At 42.8% G+C, this 22213-nt stretch overlaps 1 protein-coding gene across 2 annotated transcripts in view; it reads left to right on the top strand.

Annotated features, from left to right (window-relative positions):
• LOC141092546 (actin-like protein 6A) overlaps positions 1–22213 on the top strand; it is a 55311-nt gene that overhangs the window by 14106 nt on the left and 18992 nt on the right. For both annotated transcript variants that reach the window (XM_073578788.1, XM_073578789.1), the window contains exons 3-6: positions 4073–4247; positions 8390–8490; positions 8603–8700; positions 16679–16773. In XM_073578788.1, coding sequence (XP_073434889.1) covers positions 4073–4247; positions 8390–8490; positions 8603–8700; positions 16679–16773 — 469 coding nt within the window. The remainder of the gene's footprint in view (positions 1–4072; positions 4248–8389; positions 8491–8602; positions 8701–16678; positions 16774–22213) is intronic.

Genomic DNA, 22213 nt, shown 5'->3' with positions numbered 1-22213 from the left:
TATTTTGGCCATTTATGTATGCTGCCTCTTTTTGACTTTCTTACATTTGCACTATATCCTATATACCATACTAAAAGCACACGTCACGTTATTGTTTATATCACATGCTATTGTCTTAACGGTATTTATATATTATCTTTGTATCGTTGGTTATTCACGCAATAATTTATCAGGTGTCATTAACCCTGACCGTTATGATATATGCTACATTATTTTGTTGATATTTTTTGTCCCCTGCATTGTGCCCCATCCATCTGGTATTTGTTCCCCTCCCCACTATCTTGTTGTATTTGGTCAATAAACTAGTCATTTTTATACCATAATTTGGGACGTAGATCGGTCTTTTCCTTTGTTTTATTTTTTACTGCCTGTAGTTATGTTTCTGATTTGAACAAGTTGGCAGCGATGTTACTTTTTAAATTGTGACTTTTTTTTAACTAAAAAGTGACAACAAACTGATAAAAATAAAAGTAAAGAACATTTTTGATTTTTGTGCCAAATTCATGAACAGTTTGCTCCGTTTTGAAGTGTTTGGCAGAAAAATGTTAGCAACTGCAAGAAAATTGTAAATTTGCCTATGGACTGTGAAGTATAGTGCGAGGATTGAGCAAATAAAGCAGTACTGCAGTGCCATAAGTGATTGGATTGATGCATTAAGGACAGGGATGTCAAACTCGAACACACAGAGGACCAAAATTGAAAGCTTAGATAAAGTCGTGGGCCAAAGTTGATTATTGTTTAAAAAAAAAAAAAAAGCCAACAATTGATGTTTTTCCTTATCTAATATCACAATTTAACTTTTTGATATGGAAACAAACTTAAAGGCATCCCAGTAACTCAGTACATTTTTTTTTTTTTTTAATTCGTTTATTGAACCATAAACAGAACAAACAACATACATACTTGTATATGATAAGCATTGCATAAAGTACATACATCTTCCACAGAATTAGATATAAAGCAAAATATATATGTTGATTTACATACGGAATAAAATGTAATGTCAAGTAAACCATGCAAGCCTTTATGTTGTTACTCAAACAATAAAGTCTATTTATCTTCCTTAACCAAACTATTACTACTATTTCGCAGCCTGGTTCCACATAATCAGCTATTTATTATGCAATGTCTCCCTCCTACAAAGTAAGATGAGAGGAATTCCACCTCTCCAAGATCTTTTTGAATTTGCCCAGGCACCCTCTATTTCGATACAGTGTAGGCTCATATGGGATAACCGCATTTACCAAGTCAATCCAGATCCTGAGGGAGGGACATGAGCTCCCCATCCATTGCAGTGCCAGAACCTTTCGTGCCATAAATAACGTCTCCCGTAAAAAGATCCCGATATAATGACCACAAAATTCCTCATCCCTCACCCCAAACAAGCAGACCAGTGGCTCAAGGGGAACAGGAGCTTGTACCAGGGAAGTTAATAATGACATCACTCCTTCCAATATTGTGCAATAATAGGGCATTGCCAAATCATGTGAATAAAGTCTGCATCTAATGAATGACATCTCAAGCATTGCGATGACTGGAATCGGCCCATCCTGAATAGTCGAGTCGGAGTCAGATATGATTGGTTTATAATATATAATGGTATCATTCTGTTATTAATAGACGGAGACACCCCGATTGGAGATTACAGAATTTCTCCCCATTCCTCTCCCTGTATATCAGGGATGAGACTCTCCCACTTCCCTTTAACTGAGTTTAGGGCGGATTCTGCCCCTACCGATAGCATATATGTGTATAAAGCGGAGATGAGACCCTGGGGACCCTGCGATTTAAGGATTCCTATCAAGGGCAGAGACGATATAGCTTTGTTTACCCCCACACCTCTCTTGTGCGATTGAAAGGCCGATCTTAATTGCAGATAACGGAAAAATTGGGATCTTGGGTCCACGCTACATTTGACCTGTAATTGTTCAAAAGACATCAATGTTCCATGGTCGTGCAAATCACCTATCGAGGAGACATTATGCTGGGTCCAGAACTCGGCAGACGGGTGTTCAAGCAATACCGGAAAATAACCATTATTCCACAGGGGCATTTCAGCCACCATATCTCCAAATCCAATCACTCTCTTAATCTGCCTCCACACTGATCGCGCCAAACGAAGTAGGGGCAGCAAACGGGGGGACTTTTTTTATTTTTTCCAGTTCCAGGAAGCCCAGTGGGCAGCTGGCTTGTGCGGCATGGAGCAAGTGACTTTCAAAGTTGGGGAGGTGATCATCAGGCATCCACTTGCATATGGCTTTGGCCTGTCCAGCCAGATAATATAGAAAATATCTGGTAGCTCTGCCCCACCCTCCTTTTTGGTCTTTGCAGGGTGGACAGCCTGAGTTTGGGCCTAGTTTCCCCCCATATAAAGGACGTAATTTGAGAGTTCAAACTCGCAAAGAAGGATCGGGATACTACCACAGCACTATGCTGAAGAGAGTAGCTGAGCTTAGGTAGCAATATCATTTTGATTAAATTAATACGTCCGGCTACAGATAACAGGAGTTTACTCCAAATTATAAATTTAGCTTTAGCCATTTCCAGCAATGGGTGTATGTTGAGCCGCAAATCCATCATACTGCTTTGAGATATATGGACACCCAGATATTTAAAACTGGGTACAATAGGTAACGAGAAGAGGGCCTCAAGTCATGGCATCGGGGCATGGGAGAGGAGCATCAGGGCAGACTCTTCCCAATTTATATATAAGCCGAAATATTTACTGAATTTATTTATAGTGGCAATTACTCGCGTCAGTGTTTCCTCCGCTCTATCCATAATTATCACCATATCATCAGCGTATAAGCCAACTCAGTACATTTTAATTAATAAATCTTAGAATAAAATATTGGAATAATATGTTATGTAAGAGCAGTAAAAAGCATATGGCCTAATTTAAATGTGTAATAACAAAGGATAAACCACTTTGAATCATATGATCCAAACAAGTGCCCCCAAACTTAGCATGATCCCACCGCAGTGAATTCCTCCACAGTACCTTTCACACATGGTATGGTGATTCCCATTACAGTAGGATTCTTCAACTGTAATCCCCACACAGCCCCCATAGAGGCTAATGGCTGCAAAAAGTGTTCCATACAGTATAATGGCTCCATACAGTATAATGGTGCCCTGCATTGCCTTCTATACAGGATAATGGCCCCACATAGGGCTCCATACAGGATATTGGCCCCACATAATGCTCCATACAGGATAATGGCCCCACATAATGCTCCATACAGGATATTGGCCCCACATAATGCTCCATACAGGATAATGGCCCCACATAATGCTCCATACAGGATTATGGCTCCATGCAGTGTAATGGGCCCCCACTTAGGGATCTGGGGTCTGGGCAGGGTAACGGGCCCCCACATAAAAAAAAAAGAAAAAGCTTGCCTCTGCCCGTTCTACCGCTGCCCCAGCATCTTCATGGTGTCTTCAGATCCTCTGCACATCTCGGAACAGCGGGCGTGTTGTAGTCGTCATCATGCCCGCTGTGCTGAGACTTCAAACACAAGAGGTGGAATGATGGGAGAGGCAGCGTCAGCTGACGGTTCCGCTTCCATTGTTTCTTTCAACTGTATCGGCATCTAGGTTGCCAGACCAGTACCTGTAACATATGTAAGTTCAGGAGATCATTATGCCCATAGATGACTAGCGTTTTATATGCAGCAAAATAAAGAGATTTAAGTGGCTAGCAGCTTTTCATGCAGCAAGTGGATGAACGTTCCTAATGAAACTGAATCACCTTTTTTTTTTTTTCTCTCAGTTGTGACTTGGTAGGTGCACTGAATATAGGACTGTGCTTTTTCAATACGGTGGATAGCATTTATTTGCAGCAGGAAACTTTTGGCACCTTTTTTCTGCCAATACTGTAGATACCACATAATTACACTACTGCCCGGTGTGCAGTAACATCTCATCGATGTCTGATCACAAGAGGGTGGAGGAACACTTTGTTTTTTGCATTAATGTAAAGTCTTAATTTGATGGAAACATTAAATGTAATTTATAAAAACAGAAATGAGTAGTATTTCAATGATTTTATTTTTATTCAATTTTACAGGTAGATTTTCCTACAACAATTGGTGTAATACTGGACAGGGAAGATGGAAGCACTCCGATGGAGACAGATGGTGATCAAAGCAAAGCCAGAGGGCCTACCTACTACATAGATACCAACTCACTCAGGGTACCACGGGAAAACATGGAGGCTTTCTCACCGCTAAAAAATGGAATGAGTAAGATCCCTTCACTGGTTCACTCCACTAATTGAAAACTGTTATTGGGCTCCATTTCGGCACATTGTGGTCAAGTTTAGCCATTGTGTGCTGTAATTAAATATTAGTATCTAAACAAATTTGGACTGACTGTCGCCAAGCTTTTCTAGAAGAGGTATCATAGGTGTCTTTCCTTTAAAGACTATCATATGTCTGCTGGATACCTAATAAATCTAAGGGTACCGTTGCACTTAGCGATGCAACAGGGATCCCGACAACTATATGGATCGCTGGTGAATCGCTAAGTGGTCGCTAGTGAGCTGCCACACAGGCAGATCTCACCAGCGACATAGCAGCGGTCGGGGGTTGCTACTTACCTGTCAGACGCGGCGATCCTGACGTCCTCCCGCCCGCATCCACGCGTCGCTCGTCGGCGCCACAGGAAGCCCAGCAGGAAGTGGCCGACGAGAAATGGTCCAGGATGTTCTCGCGCGATCAGCGATAATCAGCGGGGGAGCCGGTCAGAGGTAAGTATCACATGTAGTGATATCGCTAGCAATATCGCTGCTACGTCACAAAACCAGTGACGTTACGGCGATATTGCTAGCGATATCACTTAGTGTAACGGGCCCTTAAGGTTGTGAGACGTTTGCAAGATCCAGTGTGCCCCTCCATACAATACTTGTCAGCCAAGTTAACCCCAGATCATGACAACTGTGATACTTAGAATATGTTCGTATGACATTTTCTTCTGGCGGGCAAAATGGATGAGGTTTTCGTAAGGGAAACCACTTTCTGAAGCATCATTATTTGTTTGTGTTATCCTCTTAAGGCTATGTGCACACGTTGTGGATTCCGCTGCGGATTTTTCCACGCGGAAACGCAGGTAAAACCGCAGGTAAAGTGACCTGCGGTTTTCCTGCGGTTTGGTCTGCGGTTTCACACCTCTACTATGGTAGAGGTATGAAACCACTGCGGAAACCGCACAAACAATTGACATGCTGCGGTTTGTAAACCGCAGCAAAACCGCGCAGAAAAATCCGCACCATCAGCACAGCGTTTTTGAAACCCCATAGGGTTTCATTGTACTGTACATGGTCAGCGGAACTGCTGCGTTTCCGCAGGGCCAAAACCGCTGCGGAAACGCAGCAGAAACCGCAACTTGTGCACACAGCCTAAGTCTTTTTGTACAATAGTCAGGTAATTCCTGAAGCTGTTTGGTTCCTTTTGAAGTGCATTAAAAGGAGTCTGTCTTTAGGATCAATCCTCGTAGTCTATATGGGCATGTAAGTCATAGGAAGCTGAATAAAACAATACCATGATATCTGATGTCTTTATTTCAGAGAAATACGTGTTTTTTTATTATGTGAATGAACTGTCAAGATCTATGGGCCGGACACTGATCTGCATGAGAATTTGCCTCCAGAGACTATTTTAAATGAAAGGAGCGTCCATATGTTTGGCATTTCTGTAGCGATGACAGCCTGCCTAATTTACTGGTGCGTGTCTCCAGAAGCATGAGCTGGGCATAAGGTACTGGGCACAACAACGTACTCGTGACTGCAACGTACTGGTCACTATAATGGTCGTTTGCAGTTTTCACTCAGCAATATGCACTACAGCTTGTTTCTGGAAAACACCGATGGAGTCAAAATCATCACTACACCAGTAGATAAATTCCCAAATTGGTGTAATTTCCAAAATAAAGTCACTTGAGGGGCGGATTCTGGTCATCTAGCACTTGGGTGTTCTGTAGTCTGGGGAGTCTGGGGCTAAAACAAAATTTTGGTGGTAAAAATGTAATTATTTTTTCTTTACTGCACAATGGTATAAAATTCGATGACACACCTGTGGTGTCAATATGATCCCTGCACCCCTAGATTAATTTATTGAGCGATATAGTATGTAAAATGGAGTCACTTATTTGGGGTTCTGCTGTTCTGGCTCCTCAGGGGCTCTGCCAATGTGACATGGCACCCTCAAACCAGTGGCGCCTCTTCCCTTCTGAGCTTTGCACTGTGCCTCAAAAGTAGTTTTCAACCAAAAATGGGGTTTGGTGTACTCAGGAGAAATTGCACAAAAAAAATTTGGGTTCTTTTTTCCCTGCTATCCTTGTGAAAGGGAAAAAATTGGGGGCTAAAATAAACTTTTGTGAGAATCCTTTTTTTTTTTTTTCTAGTTTCACAGATCAACGTTGTAAAATTCTGTGAAGCACCTGTGGGTTCAAGGTGCAAATGACCTATTTAGATAAATTCCTTGGGGCCTAGTTTCCAAGATCAGGGGCTCTCCAAATGCGACATGACGCCCGCAAACCATTCCATCAGTCTGCACTTTCTTCTGCTATTCTTGTGAAAATAAAAAAGTGTCTTAAAGGGAATCTGTTACCTCAGTTTGGCGCGGTATGTAAATGAGTTGTGTCCGGTCCGATGGGCGGTGTTTTGGCTCCTTCCCTCCACCCCTCCTTGGCCGCTGTACGCAATCTATCTGGGAATTTCCGTAGTTGTCGTGTGCATTGCAATATCCAATCGTGTGTGCGCAGTATGCTTTGCCCAACTGCGGGCAAAGCCGAAAAGCATTAGTGCGCATGCGCCAGTGAACTATGTCTTGGAATACAGAAATGGCAGTGAAATACTTCCGGGACATAGTTCACCGGCGCATGCGCACTAATGCTTTTCGGCTTTGCCCGCAGTTGGGCAAAGCATACTGCGCACATGCGATTGGATATTGCAATGCACACGCGTGTAATCTGGACAACTACAGAAATTCCCAGAAAGATTGCGTACAGCGGCCAAGGAGGGGTGGAGGGAAGGAGCCAAAACACCGCCCATCAGAATGGGCACAACTCATTTACATACCGTGCCAAATTGAGGTGACAGATTCCCTTTAAGACACTTTTTTATTTTCACAAGAATAGCAGAAGAAAGTGCAGACTGATGGAATGGTTTGCGGGCGTCATGTCGTCATTTCCTTTTTAAGTAAAATTGTTGTGTAAAAAAAAAAAAAATAAAAAAAATCATGCTTTCCTTCCATATTCCATTAATTCCTGTGAAGCACCTGAAGGGTTAATAAACTTGAATGTGGCTTTGAGCATCTTCAGGGGTGCAGTTGTTAGAATGGTGTCACTTTTGGGTATTTTCTGTCATATAGACCCCTCAAAGTCACTTCAAATGTGAGGTGGTCTAGAAAAAAATTAAAATAAAACATGGTTTATAAATTGTTGGAATAATGAGAACTCTCGATCAACTTTCAACATACAAATTAAAAGTTTGAAAGTTGCAAAATTTTCTAAATGTTCACCAAACTTCTGATATTTTAACACAAAAGCACAAGTCCTATTGAAGACTTTTTACCACTATTATGAAGTAGAATGTCATAAGAAAACATTCTCCAAATCACTGGGATCCATTGAAGCGTTCCAGAATTGTCAGAGTGGTACTGGTCAGAATTGTAAAATTTCGCTTGATCATGAAGGTGAAACGGGGCTCGAGGGTGAAGGGCTTAAGAAATTATTAAAATGCAAGCTGCTTTTTTTTTTTTTTTTTTTTCTTCAGAGAAACACTTTACAAAATGCTCCTAATGATGCCAAGGCGTCTTCTGGGCTTATTTTTCTTTTCATTGTAAAGTTCTGCATGGAAGACGCCTCATCATAAACACCTGTTGAATGGTCAGCTAAGTAGTTTTAACAGCTTGACTTCTTCAGAAATCTGGTGTGGTTAAGAATCTCAAAAAGCCTGAACATATGAACAGCATGCCGTTACATAAAAATTAATCTGAAGAATCTTTTGAAGTGGCTTTGAGTGCTTTTTCAGGCAGTTTTTGGAGTAGACCCCTTGCAAACCTGCCAGGGGAAAAAAAAAAACCTTTTGTGAACATACCCTTAGGTCCAGTTCTCCTTGAGATAGCGTATGGTACCTGCCTATGTTCTGGATGTAACGTTTGGAACTTCCTAGGTACTATAGTGCATCTTGGAAAACTACATCCAACTACATAGCTAATCAGAGGTACAATGCATCCATACGATTCATGCCTTACTGGTTCTTATTTAGCTGGTCGGGAATTTTCTTTAGCCTTTTTGCTAATTAGTTTCTATTCTTAAGTTCGTTCCAAGCAATCATGTATGGTTAGTTTGTTAGTAATATAATTTTTTTTTTCTTTTTTAATAGTTGAAGATTGGGACAGCTTTCAAGCCATATTAGATCACACGTACAAAATGCACATCAAATCAGAAGCGAGCTTACATCCGGTTCTGATGTCTGAGGCTGCTGTAAGTACCATTATTCTTTATATAGAAGCTTGGAAAGGAGAACTACATGTCCATCGCGGAGGGCATCGCGTGTGGCCTTTTAATGAATTACTTTTGTTTCTTTCCTCTTCAGTGGAATACGAGGGCAAAGAGAGAAAAACTAACAGAACTGATGTTTGAGCACTATAATATTCCAGCATTTTTCCTCTGCAAAACTGCCGTTCTCACTGCGTATCCTTTTTACTTATACAACTACAAGATGGTCCTCATTTACACCTATGTATTTTGCATCAGTATTTTTAAGCCTAAGGCTATGTGCACACGCAGTTTTGGCTCTGCGGATTTTGGAGTGAAATCCGCAGATAAATCTGCGGATTTGCCTGCGGTTTTGCCTTGTGGTTTTACACCTCATAATGGATGAGGTGTGAAACCGCAGCGTTTCTGCACAAAAGAATTGACATGCTGCGGATTGTAAACCGCAGCAAAACCGCACAGAAAAATCCGCAGCATGTGCACCGCGTTTTCCAGTTTACCATTGAAAACAGTGGTACTGTACAATGCACCTAAATCTGCTGCGGACCCGCAGCTGCAGAAACGCTGCGAATCCGCAGCAGAATCCGCACATACCCTAACCCAGAAGTGTAATTCCCCAGAGAATTTTGTGGACCTCGTGCTGACTTTGGCTTAAATACTAATGGAAAATATGCAAAGATGAAGTGATTTTTCTATACCTTTTATCTACAGTAAGAGTACATCATATTACTCTTGCTAGAAATTCAGTCGCTGAGACAAGTTTTAAAGCCGATTGCTGCATATAATAATAATAATAATAATAATCTTTATTTATATAGCGCCAACATATTCCGCAGCGCTTTACAGTTTAACAGTTTCAAAACACAAGTCATAAGTAACAACGTTAACAATACAATAATTGAAGCAAAATAAGACGAAATGAGATGACCCTGCTCGTGAGAGCTTACAATCTACAATGAGGTGGGGGAGATACAAGGTACAGGTGTGTATTTACAATTGTGTATTTACAATGAAGGTCCAGCCATCTTGAGGGAGTGAAGGATGGATGGAGATAGTGAATGGGCTACACAAGCACACTTACACAGAGAATTACTTTGATCAGTGAACGTGATAGGCCGCTCTGAACAAGTGTGTTTTGAGGGAGCGCCTAAAACTATGCAAATTGTGGATAGTCCTGATTTCTTGGGGTAGAGCATTCCAGAGGATAGGAGCAGCACGGGAGAAGTCTTGGAGTCGGGAGTGGGAGGTACGGATTAGTGCAGAGGTTAGTCGAAAGTCGTTTGCAGAGCGCAGCGATCGGCTAGGCCGATAGACAGAAATGAGGGAAGAAATGTAAGGGGGTGCTGCACTGTGGAGAGCTTTGTGGGTGAGAACAAGTACTTTGAATTGGATCCTATAATGAATGGGCAGCCAATGTAAGGACTGGCGAAGAGCGGATGAGTCCGAGTACCGATTAGCCAGATGGACGATCCTGGCCGCTGCATTAAGTATGGACTGGAGGGGGGATAGTCGCGTGACGGGGAGGCCAACTAATAGAGCATTGCAGTAATCCAGGCGGGAGTGGATCAATGCAACAGTGAGGGTTTTTGTTGTTTCCATAGTGAGAAAAGGGCGGATTCTAGAGATGTTCTTTAGGTGTAAGCGGCAAGAGCGGGCAAGAGATTGTATATGGGATGTGAAGGAGAGATTGGTGTCAAACAAAACACCCAGACAGCGTGCCTGCTGCCGGGGTGTTATTGTGGTACCATCCACGGAGAGGGAAATGTCAGATTTAGGGAGGTTAGAAGACGGCGGGAGCAGAAGTTGTTCAGTTTTAGAGAGGTTGAGTTTCAGATAGAGAGTGGACATGATATTGGAGACTGCGGACAGACAGTCACTGGCGTTCTGTAGTACAGCGGGGGTGAGGTCGGGGGAAGATGTGTATAGTTGTGTGTCATCAGCATAAAGATGGTACTGAAAGCCAAATCTGCTGATGGTCTGTCCAATTGGGGCTGTGTAGAGAGAGAGAAAAGAAGGGGACCAAGGACTGAGCCCTGAGGTACCCCAATAGCAAGAGGAAGAGGAGATGACGTGGAGCCAGAGAACAAAACACTGAAGGAGCGGTCAGAGAGATAGGAAGAGAACCAGGAGAGAGCAGTGTCCTTAATGCCTAGTGATTGGAGCCTAGAGAGTAGGAGATGGTGGTCAACAGTATCGAAAGCTGCAGATAGGTCAAGAAGAATGAGCAGAGAGTGGTCACCGTTACGTTTTGCTGTCAGAAGGTCATTGGTCACTTGGATTAGCGCAGTTTCGGTCGAATGTAAGGGGCGGAAGCCAGACTGTGAAGGGTCTAGAAGGGAGTGAGTGGAGAGGTAACGGGTAAGGCGGGAGTAAACTAGGCGTTCCAAAAGTTTAGAGATGAAGGGGAGATTGGAGACTGGTCTGTAGTTGTTTGTGCAGGATGGGTGGAGAGCAGATTTCTTTAGTAATGGAGTAACAATGGCGTGTTTGAAGGAGGATGGGAAAATGCCCGAGGAGAGGGAGAGATTAAAGATTGTAGTTAGGTGGGCTGTGACGACTGGAGAGAGAGACTGGAGGAGATGTGAGGGCATGGGGTCGGTTGTGCATGTAGTCGGACGAGAAGAAGAGAGGAGTCTGGAGACTTCTTCTTCTGTGATGGGATCAAATGTGGAAAGTGAGCCAGGGGAGATGCAGGAAGGGATGGGAGTCACAGCACTTGGTGGTTGGGAGCAGATTTCTTGACGGATATTATCTATTTTTTCTGTAAAGTGGGAGGCCAGGTCATCAGCACAAATGTCTGTGATAGGGGCTTGTGCTTTAGGGCTGAGGAGGGAGTGAAAAGTGTCAAAAAGTTTCTTGGGGTTGTTGGCTAGTGAGGAGATCAGGGTGGTGAAGTAGGTCTGTTTGGCGAGGTGAAGGGCAGCGTTATAGGTTCTTAACATAAATTTGAAGTGGATGAAGTCTTCTGGTGTGCGGGTTTTTCTCCATAGGCGTTCAGCACTCCTGGAGCATCGCTGGAGAAGTTGAGTTTGCGATGTGAGCCAGGGCTGTTTTACTCTGTGTTTGGAGGTTCTGAGGGTGAGGGGAGCTACTTGGTCAAGGGTGCTTCTAAGAGTGTCATTGTAGTGATGAACAGCCAGATTAGGACAGGAAAGAGAGGAGATTGGGGACAGTGATGAGTGTAGGGAATCTGAAAGTGTCTGAGGGTTAATGGCTTGTAGATTTCTGAATGTGTGATAGGTAGGAGTGTGCTGGGGTGGATGAGGATTTGTGAGCGTGAAGGAGAGAATGTTGTGGTCAGAGAGTGGAAGCGGTGAGTTATTTAGGTGGGAGATTGAACAGAGCCGGCAGAAGACCAGATCAAGGGTGTTACCGTCCTTATGTGTCTCAGAGATTGAATGCTGTGAGAGGCCTAGAGAGGTGGTTAGTGATAGAAGCTGGGATGCAGATGTGGAGTAGGGCTGTTAATGGGGATGTTGAAGTCTCCCAGGATGAGGGTTGGTAGTTCTGAGGACATGAAGTGCGGCAGTCAGGCTGAAAAGTGGTCAAGGAAGTGGGTGGGTGAGCCTGGGGGCCGGTATATGACCGCTACCCTGAGGGAGAGGGGACGGAAGAGCCTGATGGTGTGGACCTCAAAAGAAGGGAATAAGAGTGATGGAACTGGGGCGATGACCTGGAAAGTGCATTGTGGGGACAGGAGTATGCCGACTCCACCACCATGTCTGTTTGTGGGTCTCGGGGAGTGAGAGAATTGTAAGCCACCGTAGGAAATGGCAGCAGGAGAGACAGTGTCAGAATCCTGAATCCAGGTTTCAGTGAGGGCCAACAGATTAAGACAGTTGTTCAGAAAGTAGTTGTGTAGGAAAGGAAGCTTGTTACAAGCAGACCGTGGATTCCAGAGGGCACAATTAAAAGATGGAGATGAGGGAGAGCAAGTAATGTTAATAAGATTATTAAGGTTTCGATATGAGGTAGGGTAGGGGTTGAGGTTGGGGGATGGAGGACCAGGGTTGGGGGAGATGTCCCCTGAAATCAGTAGGAGTAGGAAGATAAAGAGCAGATAGTTGTTGGAACTGTAAGTGTTTTTTTTCTGTGATGTGTTTGGGCAAGATGGGCTGAGGTTTCTCAGGAAGGTGAGGAGTGCGTGGGAGCTGTACATGGGGAAAGGGAAGTATAGAGGGGCTGATGTGTATGAGTCGTGATGGAGGGGGGATGGGGTGGTGAATGTGGATGGCAAGGGAACACAGGAGGATAAAAATCAAGCACATGGTTAAAGGGGAGAGCAAAGTGTGGGTTACCTGACTCCTGCCCTGACTAAATGCCATATATAACTGCCGTTTTGCTGGATGCTTAGCTTCTGTGATGCTTTGCTTATGGGATGCTTGCGTGCTGTACCCCACACTGCGTGCTTCTCCTTAGCAACTACTACATATATAGGCCACACTACAGGGTCAGGAGAGAGGGATTGTGGGAGCTCGTTGGGTATAATTTGGCAGCTGGGGCCAGCACACCAGGGGATGGTTAGATGATCAAAGGCAATAGACCAAGATGTGTCAATATGCTATAGCACCTTCCACCTGATAAGATCTAGAAAGGCCCCAGTCACAGATCTAAAGCAGTAAGTATTACATACAGTGCAACAAATGAATTATACCGAAGCTTTAGCAAGCACATTAAAATATGCAGCAAAATGGTAAAGCAGCAGAAGTATGGAGTTGTACCATTTGGATATATAGCAGCAGAGAATAGAGGCAGCAGAGGTGGGAAGTTGTATCATTCAGGCTGCTTGCTAGCAGTGAATGGAAAATACATGCAGGGTGGCTCAGTTGATTACCATTTGGATATATACCAGCAGAGAATAGAGGCAGCAGAGGTGGGAAGTTGTATCATTCAGGTTGCTTGCTAGCAGTGAATTGAGTAAATACATGCAGGGTGGCTCAGTTGATTACCATTTGGATATATAGCAGCAGAGAATAGAGGCAGCAGAGGTGGGAAGTTGTATCATTCAGGTTGCTTGCTAGCAGTGAATTGAGTAAATACATGCAGGGTGGCTCAGTTGATTACCATTTGGATATATAGCAGCAGAGAATAGAGGCAGCAGAGGTGGGAAGTTGTATCATTCAGGCTGCTTGCTAGCAGTGAATGGAGTAAATACATGCAGGGTGGCTCAGTTGATTACCATTTGGATATATAGCAGCAGAGAATAGAGGCAGCAGAGGTGGGAAGTTGTATCATTCAGGCTGCTTGCTAGCAGTGAATGGAGTAAATACATGCAGGGTGGCTCAGTTGATTACCATTTGGATATATAGCAGCAGAGAATAGAGGCAGCAGAGGTGGGAAGTTGTATCATTCAGGCTGCTTGCTAGCAGTGAATGGAGTAAATACATGCAGGGTGGCTCAGTTGATTACCATTTGGATATATAGCAGCAGAGAATAGAGGCAGCAGAGGTGGGAAGTTGTATCATTCAGGCTGCTTGCTAGCAGTGAATGGAGTAAATACATGCAGGGTGGCTCAGTTGATTACCTGTGTGAAGAGAGAAGATGAATGTTAATTCCATGCCATGTATAACTGCCGTTTTGCTGGATGCTTAGCTTCTGTGATGCTTTGCTTATGGGATGCTTGCGTGCTGTACCCCACACTGCGAATATATGAATATGCACTCTGCTCACATATGAGGCTTTGTTCCCACGATCTGGAATTAGCCGCGCTTTGGACATGTAGCGTATGTCCGCTGCGTCCAAAGTGCTACCCTCTATTGAATGCCGGTGAGTCCACACGTGTTCACTGATCTATGCGGATTCACCGCGTCCAATACATTGTATGGGTGAAATTTCTCTTGCGGAGGGAGATTCCCGTATCCGTAAGATAAATTGACATGCTGCGGTCTGGAGAGTCACACCGCATGTCCGTCTCCACGGGTGAGCCACAGGCGTCTGTGGACACATGGTGGGCATGGGATTTCTTGAAATCCCATCCCCTATGCTGTAACAGCTGGATGCTGCGGGTTGGACGCTGCACAAGTACACAGTGTCCAACCCACCGTGTTTACGGATCGTGAGAACATATGCTTAGTTATGGTTTTCTTTTTCTTTTTTTTTAATCAGATAAATTTTTATTAAATGATTGATAACAAGTATATCATATGACATCAAGCAGTTGTTCACATATAATCATAAATTTTTATTAACAAAACTCCCCCCCCCCCTCCGAGACCCCTTCAGTGTCTTCCTCATTTCTATTCCGATACTCTTTCCCACCTCCATATATACTTGTTTATTATGAACATCATCTATATCATAATACATCCTCCCCACAAATCTAACTCCATTCTACCCATGGCTGCCATATCTTATGAAATACATCGAGTTTATTTCTCTTAGTATAAATACTTTTTTCCAATGAAATTATATGCTCCACTTGCGTAAGAAAGTCTCGTCTAGTCGGAGGCTCTTCTCTGATCCAGAACCGAGCGATCAACTTCCTTGCTATGAACAACAGTCTAGCAATCGCCAGTTTGACCATGGATACTGCTACTAATTCCTCTACATACCCTAATATACAGACCAAAGGGTCTCTGGGGACTGCACAACTATATATCAATTCAATCCGACTCAATACGACTGTCCAGTACGTAGACAATCTAGGGCAATGCCACAGCATGTGCAGCATGTCTGCCCGTTCCTGCGAACATCATGGACACTCGGAATCGGACCTCAAACCCATCTTGAACAGTCTATCAGGAGTTCTGTAAGTTCTATGAATTACGTATAACTGAGACATCCTCCCAGGTTCGCTCATAGAAATCTTAGGCACATATTCTAAAATAGATTCCCATCTATCGTCATTTATCTCTCCCAATTCAACCTCCCATTTCACTCTAGACTTGATGGGATGTTTGACTAGAAAAGTGAACAATAAATCTCTATACACTTCTGAGATTGCCCCCCTTGTCACGCTGTTCTCCAAAATGGAGGCCAGCGTGATATCAAACTGGATCTCAATAAGTTTTCTCCGACATTGTGACCGATACGCATGCTGAATTCTTTTATAATGAAACAAATTTGAATGCGGTAACTGGAATTCTGTCTGCAGCTCCATAAATGACTTAAGTCTTCCCTGACCCATTAGCTGTCCCATCCTTCTGATTCCTGCCTCTCTCCAGGGCCCAAATCCTTCCATTTGCCCGAATTCTGGCAAATTTATGTTATCCCATACAGGAGAGTATTTGGTAAGGCCCGTGACACCCCTTATCTGTTTAACTTTTTCCCATACCTTATGAATTAGGAGAACAGTAGGAAACCGAGAGCCTAATTTTAAAAACTGCCCCCCTTCTAAACTCTCTCCCAGAGGCCTTTTTCCAAACAAATATCTCAAACTACTGGGCGATTGTCCCTGTCCTGTCTCCACCCCCCATCCTCCAATATGCTGGCATTGTGCTGATAAAAAATATACCCAGGGGTTGGGAAGCGCCAAACCTCCTTCCTCCTTCTGCCTCTGCAAAGTTTCTTGTTTAAACCGTGGGCTTTCCCCCCCCCCCATATTAGTTCACCAAACAGCGATTTAATTTTGTGGAACCTACTCTGCGAGATCCAAATTGGAGAATTATGCAGTACATATAACAGCTGTGGCATCACAATCATTTTTAAAAGGTTCACCCTTCCAATTACCGAAAGATGTAATTTATTCCATGCTGATATTTTGGAACAAATTCTTTGTAGCAAAGGGCTTAGATTAAGTTCTTCAAACTGTTAAGGTTTTCTTTAGTAAGAGAAATCACATGTTCATTTAATAAACAGCGTATACTTAGAGTACTCTACTCTGTGTATATTCTCAGGCTGGATCTGTGCGCTCCTGGTTCAAGACCTGTGCGCGCTCCTCAGAGCTCTTTAGAGTGAGCGGTGGGGTTCTCGCAACCCAGTATCCCACCAAATGTAAAGGGAATATAAAGACCAAAAACTCCTAAAAAAATTTATTTGTAAATGTTATAGTTACTTATTGAGCAACAATGTCTTCTATCACTTACAGCAAACTATACCTTAAATGGTGAGGAGTTAAAATCTGTTATATAATAGTTTTATGACCATTCATTCAATGATAAATTATTAACTTAATACAGAAAGCCCTCTTATAGACTTCTTTTTGAGAGTTAAATGATTCCTTCACTCCTTGGATTAGCTTTGCTAATGGTCGATCTACGGGTCTGATTTTGGATAGTGGTTCTACACACACTACAGCCATTCCAGTACATGATGGATATGTACTTCAACAAGGTAAGATAGCCTCCATAATAGCAGAGGTCTTTGCTCATATGCTAGAGACTACTTCATGTACTCTGTTCCAATGATGTGATTTTTAAATAACCACTCTGGCTTTTTCTCTTCTCTTTCTGGAACTGATCCCCGCCTGTCTATCTCTTTTTTAGACTCCATCCTGAGCTTCAGAAATGAGTTTTTTGTTTTTCCTGTCTGTGCTCTGTGTGTCCCATGATTCACCGGTGCAACACGACATGAGCAGCTAAAGCATGTACCTTCTCCTCCTGTTGTGGCAACTGTGTGATAATTTTCTATTTGCTTATTTAGAAGAATAATCGCTATACAGTGAAGTAGGCTGAACTATGATTTTTTACATTTCAAGGCTGGGTCCATATGAGTGTGTTTCACGGTCCTTACATAGGAGTTTATTCCCCAGACTGACTGCAAGTCTCCCAACCTCAAGTTACAGCCTAATAGACATCTATTAGTTTGTACGCTCGGTTCGGGACACCCACGGTCAGACTGTCAAGTTCACCTATCTGAACTCGGCCTAAAGCTCCCCTTATACACATCAGACTGTCAGCTGATATGGACTGGTTCAGCACACTGTCTGTGAATGGGGCCTGTGAAAGATGTTTTAGGAGATAGGGAGCCAGCAGATCTTATTTTAGCCTGACAATCTTTGTTCTCCCTGAAATAAGACTCCATTGGCCAAACCATCATTCTGCCACCAACTACCTAAAGTCTACAGCTTTGTCAAAAATTAAGAGACCACCACATCAAAACCCTGTCATGGGCAGCCCATTCTGCAGACCTGCACCCCATTGAAAACCTCTGGATGTAATCAAGAGGATGATGGATAGTCACAAGCCATCAAACAAAGAAGAACTGCTTACATTTTTGTGCCAGAAGCAGTGTGAAAGACTGGTGACAAGCATGCCAAAACGCATGTGGTTATTCCACTCTTCCTGAGATAAAACAATAGTATTGTTTCTAAATGATTATGAACTTGTTTTCTTTGCATTATTTGAGGTCTGAAAGCACTGTTTGTTTGTTTTAATTTTGACCATTTCTCCTTTTCAGAAAAAAAAACCAATAAAATTTATTGCTTGGAAATTCGGACACGCCAGACTAAAAGAGCAATTTACATTTTACTCAAAAATATACCTATAAAGAGAATAATCAGACAAACTAAACATTTGAAAGTGATCTCGTAATTTTTGCCAGAGCTGTGTAAGGGGCTGTGTTACTGTAGCTGTCTAATAATCATTAGTATTTGATAGTATTTTCGGTCTCCTCCTCTCCCACATTCACTGCCCCAAACACAATCGTGGGGAAAGGAGTTTTGTAAAGTCCACATTGGTTTGTCATACAGGATATCTGGGAGACCCCCTTGAGAGAACAGAAAGGCATGGAATACATTTTCAGATAGAATAGAACAGTTATATGAAGTAATGCAATCTAAATTATTTACAATATATTAACCCCTTCACCCCCAAGGGTGGTTTGCACGTTCATGACCGGGCCAATTTTTACAATTCTGACCACTGTACCTTTATGAGGTCATAACTCTCGAACGCTTCCATGGATCCCGGTGATTCTGACATTGTTTTCTCGTGACATATTGTACTTCATGTTAGTGGTAAAATTTCATTCAAATAACTTGCGTTTATTTGTGAGAAAAACGGAAATTTGGCGAAAATTTTGAAAATTTCGCAATTTTCCAACTTTGAATTTTTATGCCCTTAAATCACAGAGATACGGCACACAAAAAACTTGATTACTAACATTTCCCACATGTTTACTTTACATCAGCACAATTTTGGAACCAAAATTTTTTTTTGTTAGGAAGTTATAAGGGTTAAAAGTTGACCAGCGATTTCTCATTTTTACAACACCATTTTATTTTTAGGACCACATCACATTTGAAGCCACTTTGAGGGGTCTATATGGTAGAAAATACCCAAAAGTGACACCATTCTAAAAACTGCACCCCTTAAGGTGCTCAAAACCACATTCAAGAAGTTTATTAACCCTTTAGGTGCGTCACAGGAATTTTTTTGAATATTTAAAAAAAAATGAACATCTAACTTTTTTTCATAAAAAAAATACTTCAGGTTCAATTTTTTTATTTTACCAAGGGTAACAGGAGAAATTGAACTGCAAAAGTTATTGTGCAATTTGTCCTGAGTACGCAGATACCTGATATGTGGGGGGAACGACTGTTTCGGCGCATGGCAGAGCTCAGAATGGAATGAGCGCCGTTTGACTTTTTCAATGCAAAATTGGCTGGAATTCAGATTGGACGCCATGTCACGTTTGGAGAGTCCCTGATGTACCTAAACAGTGGAAACCCCCTACAAGTGACCCCATTTTGGAAACTAGACCCCCCAAGGAACTTATCTAGATATGTGATGAGAACTTTGAACCCACAAGGGCTTTACAGAAGTTTATAACGTACAGCGGTACAATTAAAAAATCATATTTTTTCCACAAAAATGATCTTTTCACCCCAATTTTTATTTTCCCAAGGGTAACAGGACCCTAAAAGTTATTGTGCAATTTGTCCTGAGTACGCTGATACCCCACATGTGGGGGTAAACCACTATTTGGGCGCATGGCAGAGCTCAGAAGGGAAGCAGCGCCATTTGACGTTTTTGGCTGGAATTGAGATCGGACACCATGTCGAGTTTGGAAAACCCCTGATGTACCAAAACAGTGGAAACCCCCCACAAATGACACCATTTTGGAAACTAGACCCCCTAAGGAACTTATCTAGATGTGTGGTGAGCACTTTGACCCCCCCAGTGCTTCACAGAAGTTTACAACGCCCGGGCGTGAAAATAAAAAATTCGTATTTTTTCCACAAACATGATCTTTTAGTCACCATTTTTTTATTTTCCCAAGGGTACCTGGAGAAATTGGACCCCAAAAGTTGTTGTCCAATTTGTCCTGAGTATGCTGATACCCCATATGTGGGAGAAAACTACTGTATGGGCACACGTCGGGGCTCGGAAGGGAAGTAGTGACGTTTTAGAATGCAGACTTTGATGGAATGGTCTGCGGGTGTCATGTTGCCTTTGGAGAGCCCCTTATGTACCTAAACAGTGGAAACCCCCCACAAATGACACCATTTTGTAAACTAGACCCCCCAAGGAACTTATCTAGATGTGTGGTGAGCACTTTGACCCCCCCAGTGCTTCACAGAAGTTTACAACGCCCGGGCGTGAAAATAAAAAAATCATTTTTTTCCACAAAAATGATATTTTTGCCCCCAATTTTTTATTTTCCTAAGGGTAACAGGAGAAATTGGACCCCAAAAATTGTTTTGCAATTTGTCCTGAGTAGGGTGATACCCTACATGTGGGGGTAAAACACTGTTTGGGCGCATGGCAGAGCTTGGAAGGGAAGGAGCACCATTTGACTTTTTCAACTCAGAATTGGCTGGAATTGAGATCAGACGCCATGTTGCATTTGGAGAGCCCCTGATGTGCCCAAACAGTGGAAACCCCCAATTCTAACTCCAACCCGAACCCCAACACGCCCCTAGCCCTAGCCCTAACCCTAATGGAAAAATGGAAATAAATACATTTTTTTTATTTTATTATTTTTCCCTAACTAAGGGGGTGATAATGGGGGGTTTGATTTACTATTTATGGCGGTTTTTATGTTTGGCGGCTGTCGCACGCTAAAAGACGCTTTTTATTGTAAAAATAGTTTTTGCATCACCACATATTGAGAGCTATAATTTTTCCGTATTTTGACCCACCGAGTCATGTGAGGTCTTATTTTTTGCGGGACGAGTTGACGTTTTTATTGGTACCATTTTCGGGCACGTGAAATTTTTGATCGCTTTTTATTCCGATTTTTGGGACGCAGAATGAACAAAAACCAGCGTTTCATGAATTTCTTTTGGGGGGGGGTGCGGTAAAATTGATAAAGCGGTTTTATTCTTCGGGTCAGTACGGTTACAGCGATACCTCATTTAGGTCGTTTTTTTATGTTTTTGTCGGTTTTATGCAATGAAAACTATTTTATATAAAAAATAATTATTTTTGCATCGCTTTATTCTGCGAGTTATAACTTTTTTATTTTTTCGCTTATGATGCTGTGTGGCGGCTTGTTTTTTGCGGGACAAGATGACGTTTTCAGCGGTACCATGGATATTTATATGCGTCTTTTTGATCGCGCGTTATTGCACTTTTTGTTTGTCGGTATGATAATAAATCATTATTTTTTGCTTCGTTTTTTATTTTTATTTTTTAAGGGGTTCGCTAAAGGGGTTAACTAATGGGACAGTTTTATAGGGCAGGTCGTTACGGACGCGGCGATACCTAATATGTGTACTTTTATTGTTTTTTTTTTTTTTATTATTTTCAAAAAATGAATTTATTGGGGAATATTTTTTTTTTTTTTTTTACCAATTTATTTGGCGATTTTTTTAAATTTATTTTTACACTTTTTTTTAATTTTTTTTTACTTTATTACATAGTCCCAGGTGGGACATCACTGTCCTGTGACAGATCGCTGATCTGTCACATCACAGATTACTGTGACAGATCAGCAATCTGTCACAGGCAGTGCACAAGGCTTCCTCATGCCTGCGCTTTGCAGGCACTGAGGAAGCCAGCTTCCCCAGGCCCCCGAAGGCCCCCGTCGCCATCTTGGATTCGGGGGCCTGGAGGAAAGGAGTCCCCCGCAGCAGCGCTGCACATTGCGCTGCCGTGGGGGGCTCAGGGAAGCACGGAGGGAGCCCCCTCCCTGCCGATGCTTCCCTTTAACTCCCGGTACACCGCGATCGCGTTTGATCGCGGTGTGCAAGGGGTTAACGTGTCGGGGGCGGTCCGTGACCGCCCCTGACACATTGTGCCGGGTGTCAGCTGTGATAATCAGCTGACACCCGGCCGCGATCAGCGGCGCTCACCACGTGGGCGCCGCTGATCGCGGTAGACGTACTATCCCGTCCCCGGTCATACGGGCCCGGGTCCCATGGACGGGATAGTACGTCTCATGTCAGGAAGGGGTTAATATATAATAGTTGACATTTGTGCATGTATAGGATTTTTTTTTTTTTCACGTATTTTATCACACCTTATGAAATGCTGCGTTTAACCCCTTAATGACTGCAGCTTTTTTGTTGCTTTTTTGCACTTATTCATTGTTTTCTATGGGTCAAAAAACTCTACAAAACCGCTAAAAGAATTGACATGCTGCAGTTTTTAAAAAATCAGCAGTTTTACCCAGCTATCTCCTAAATGTTTCTCCTAAGGGGATGGGGAAAAGCTTGGCTAGACTGTTGCGGCACATTCTCACAGCAGCAAGCTGCTTGATAGCTCTTAATTGGAAGTGGACTTCTGCCCCTCCCAACAACATTTGCTAAACAGAGTTGCTGACATCCACAGGATGGAATATTTGACAGCTTTGCTGAGAGCAGAATGGACAGATTTGATATGAGTTG

Source organism: Dendrobates tinctorius, unplaced genomic scaffold, assembly GCF_039654945.1.
Source record: "Dendrobates tinctorius isolate UK_male_01 unplaced genomic scaffold, ASM3965494v1 ptg000060l, whole genome shotgun sequence".
NCBI lineage: Eukaryota > Metazoa > Chordata > Amphibia > Anura > Dendrobatidae > Dendrobates > Dendrobates tinctorius.
The sequence above is the reverse complement of the archived record's forward strand: the minus strand, read 5'-3'. Positions and strand labels throughout refer to the sequence as shown.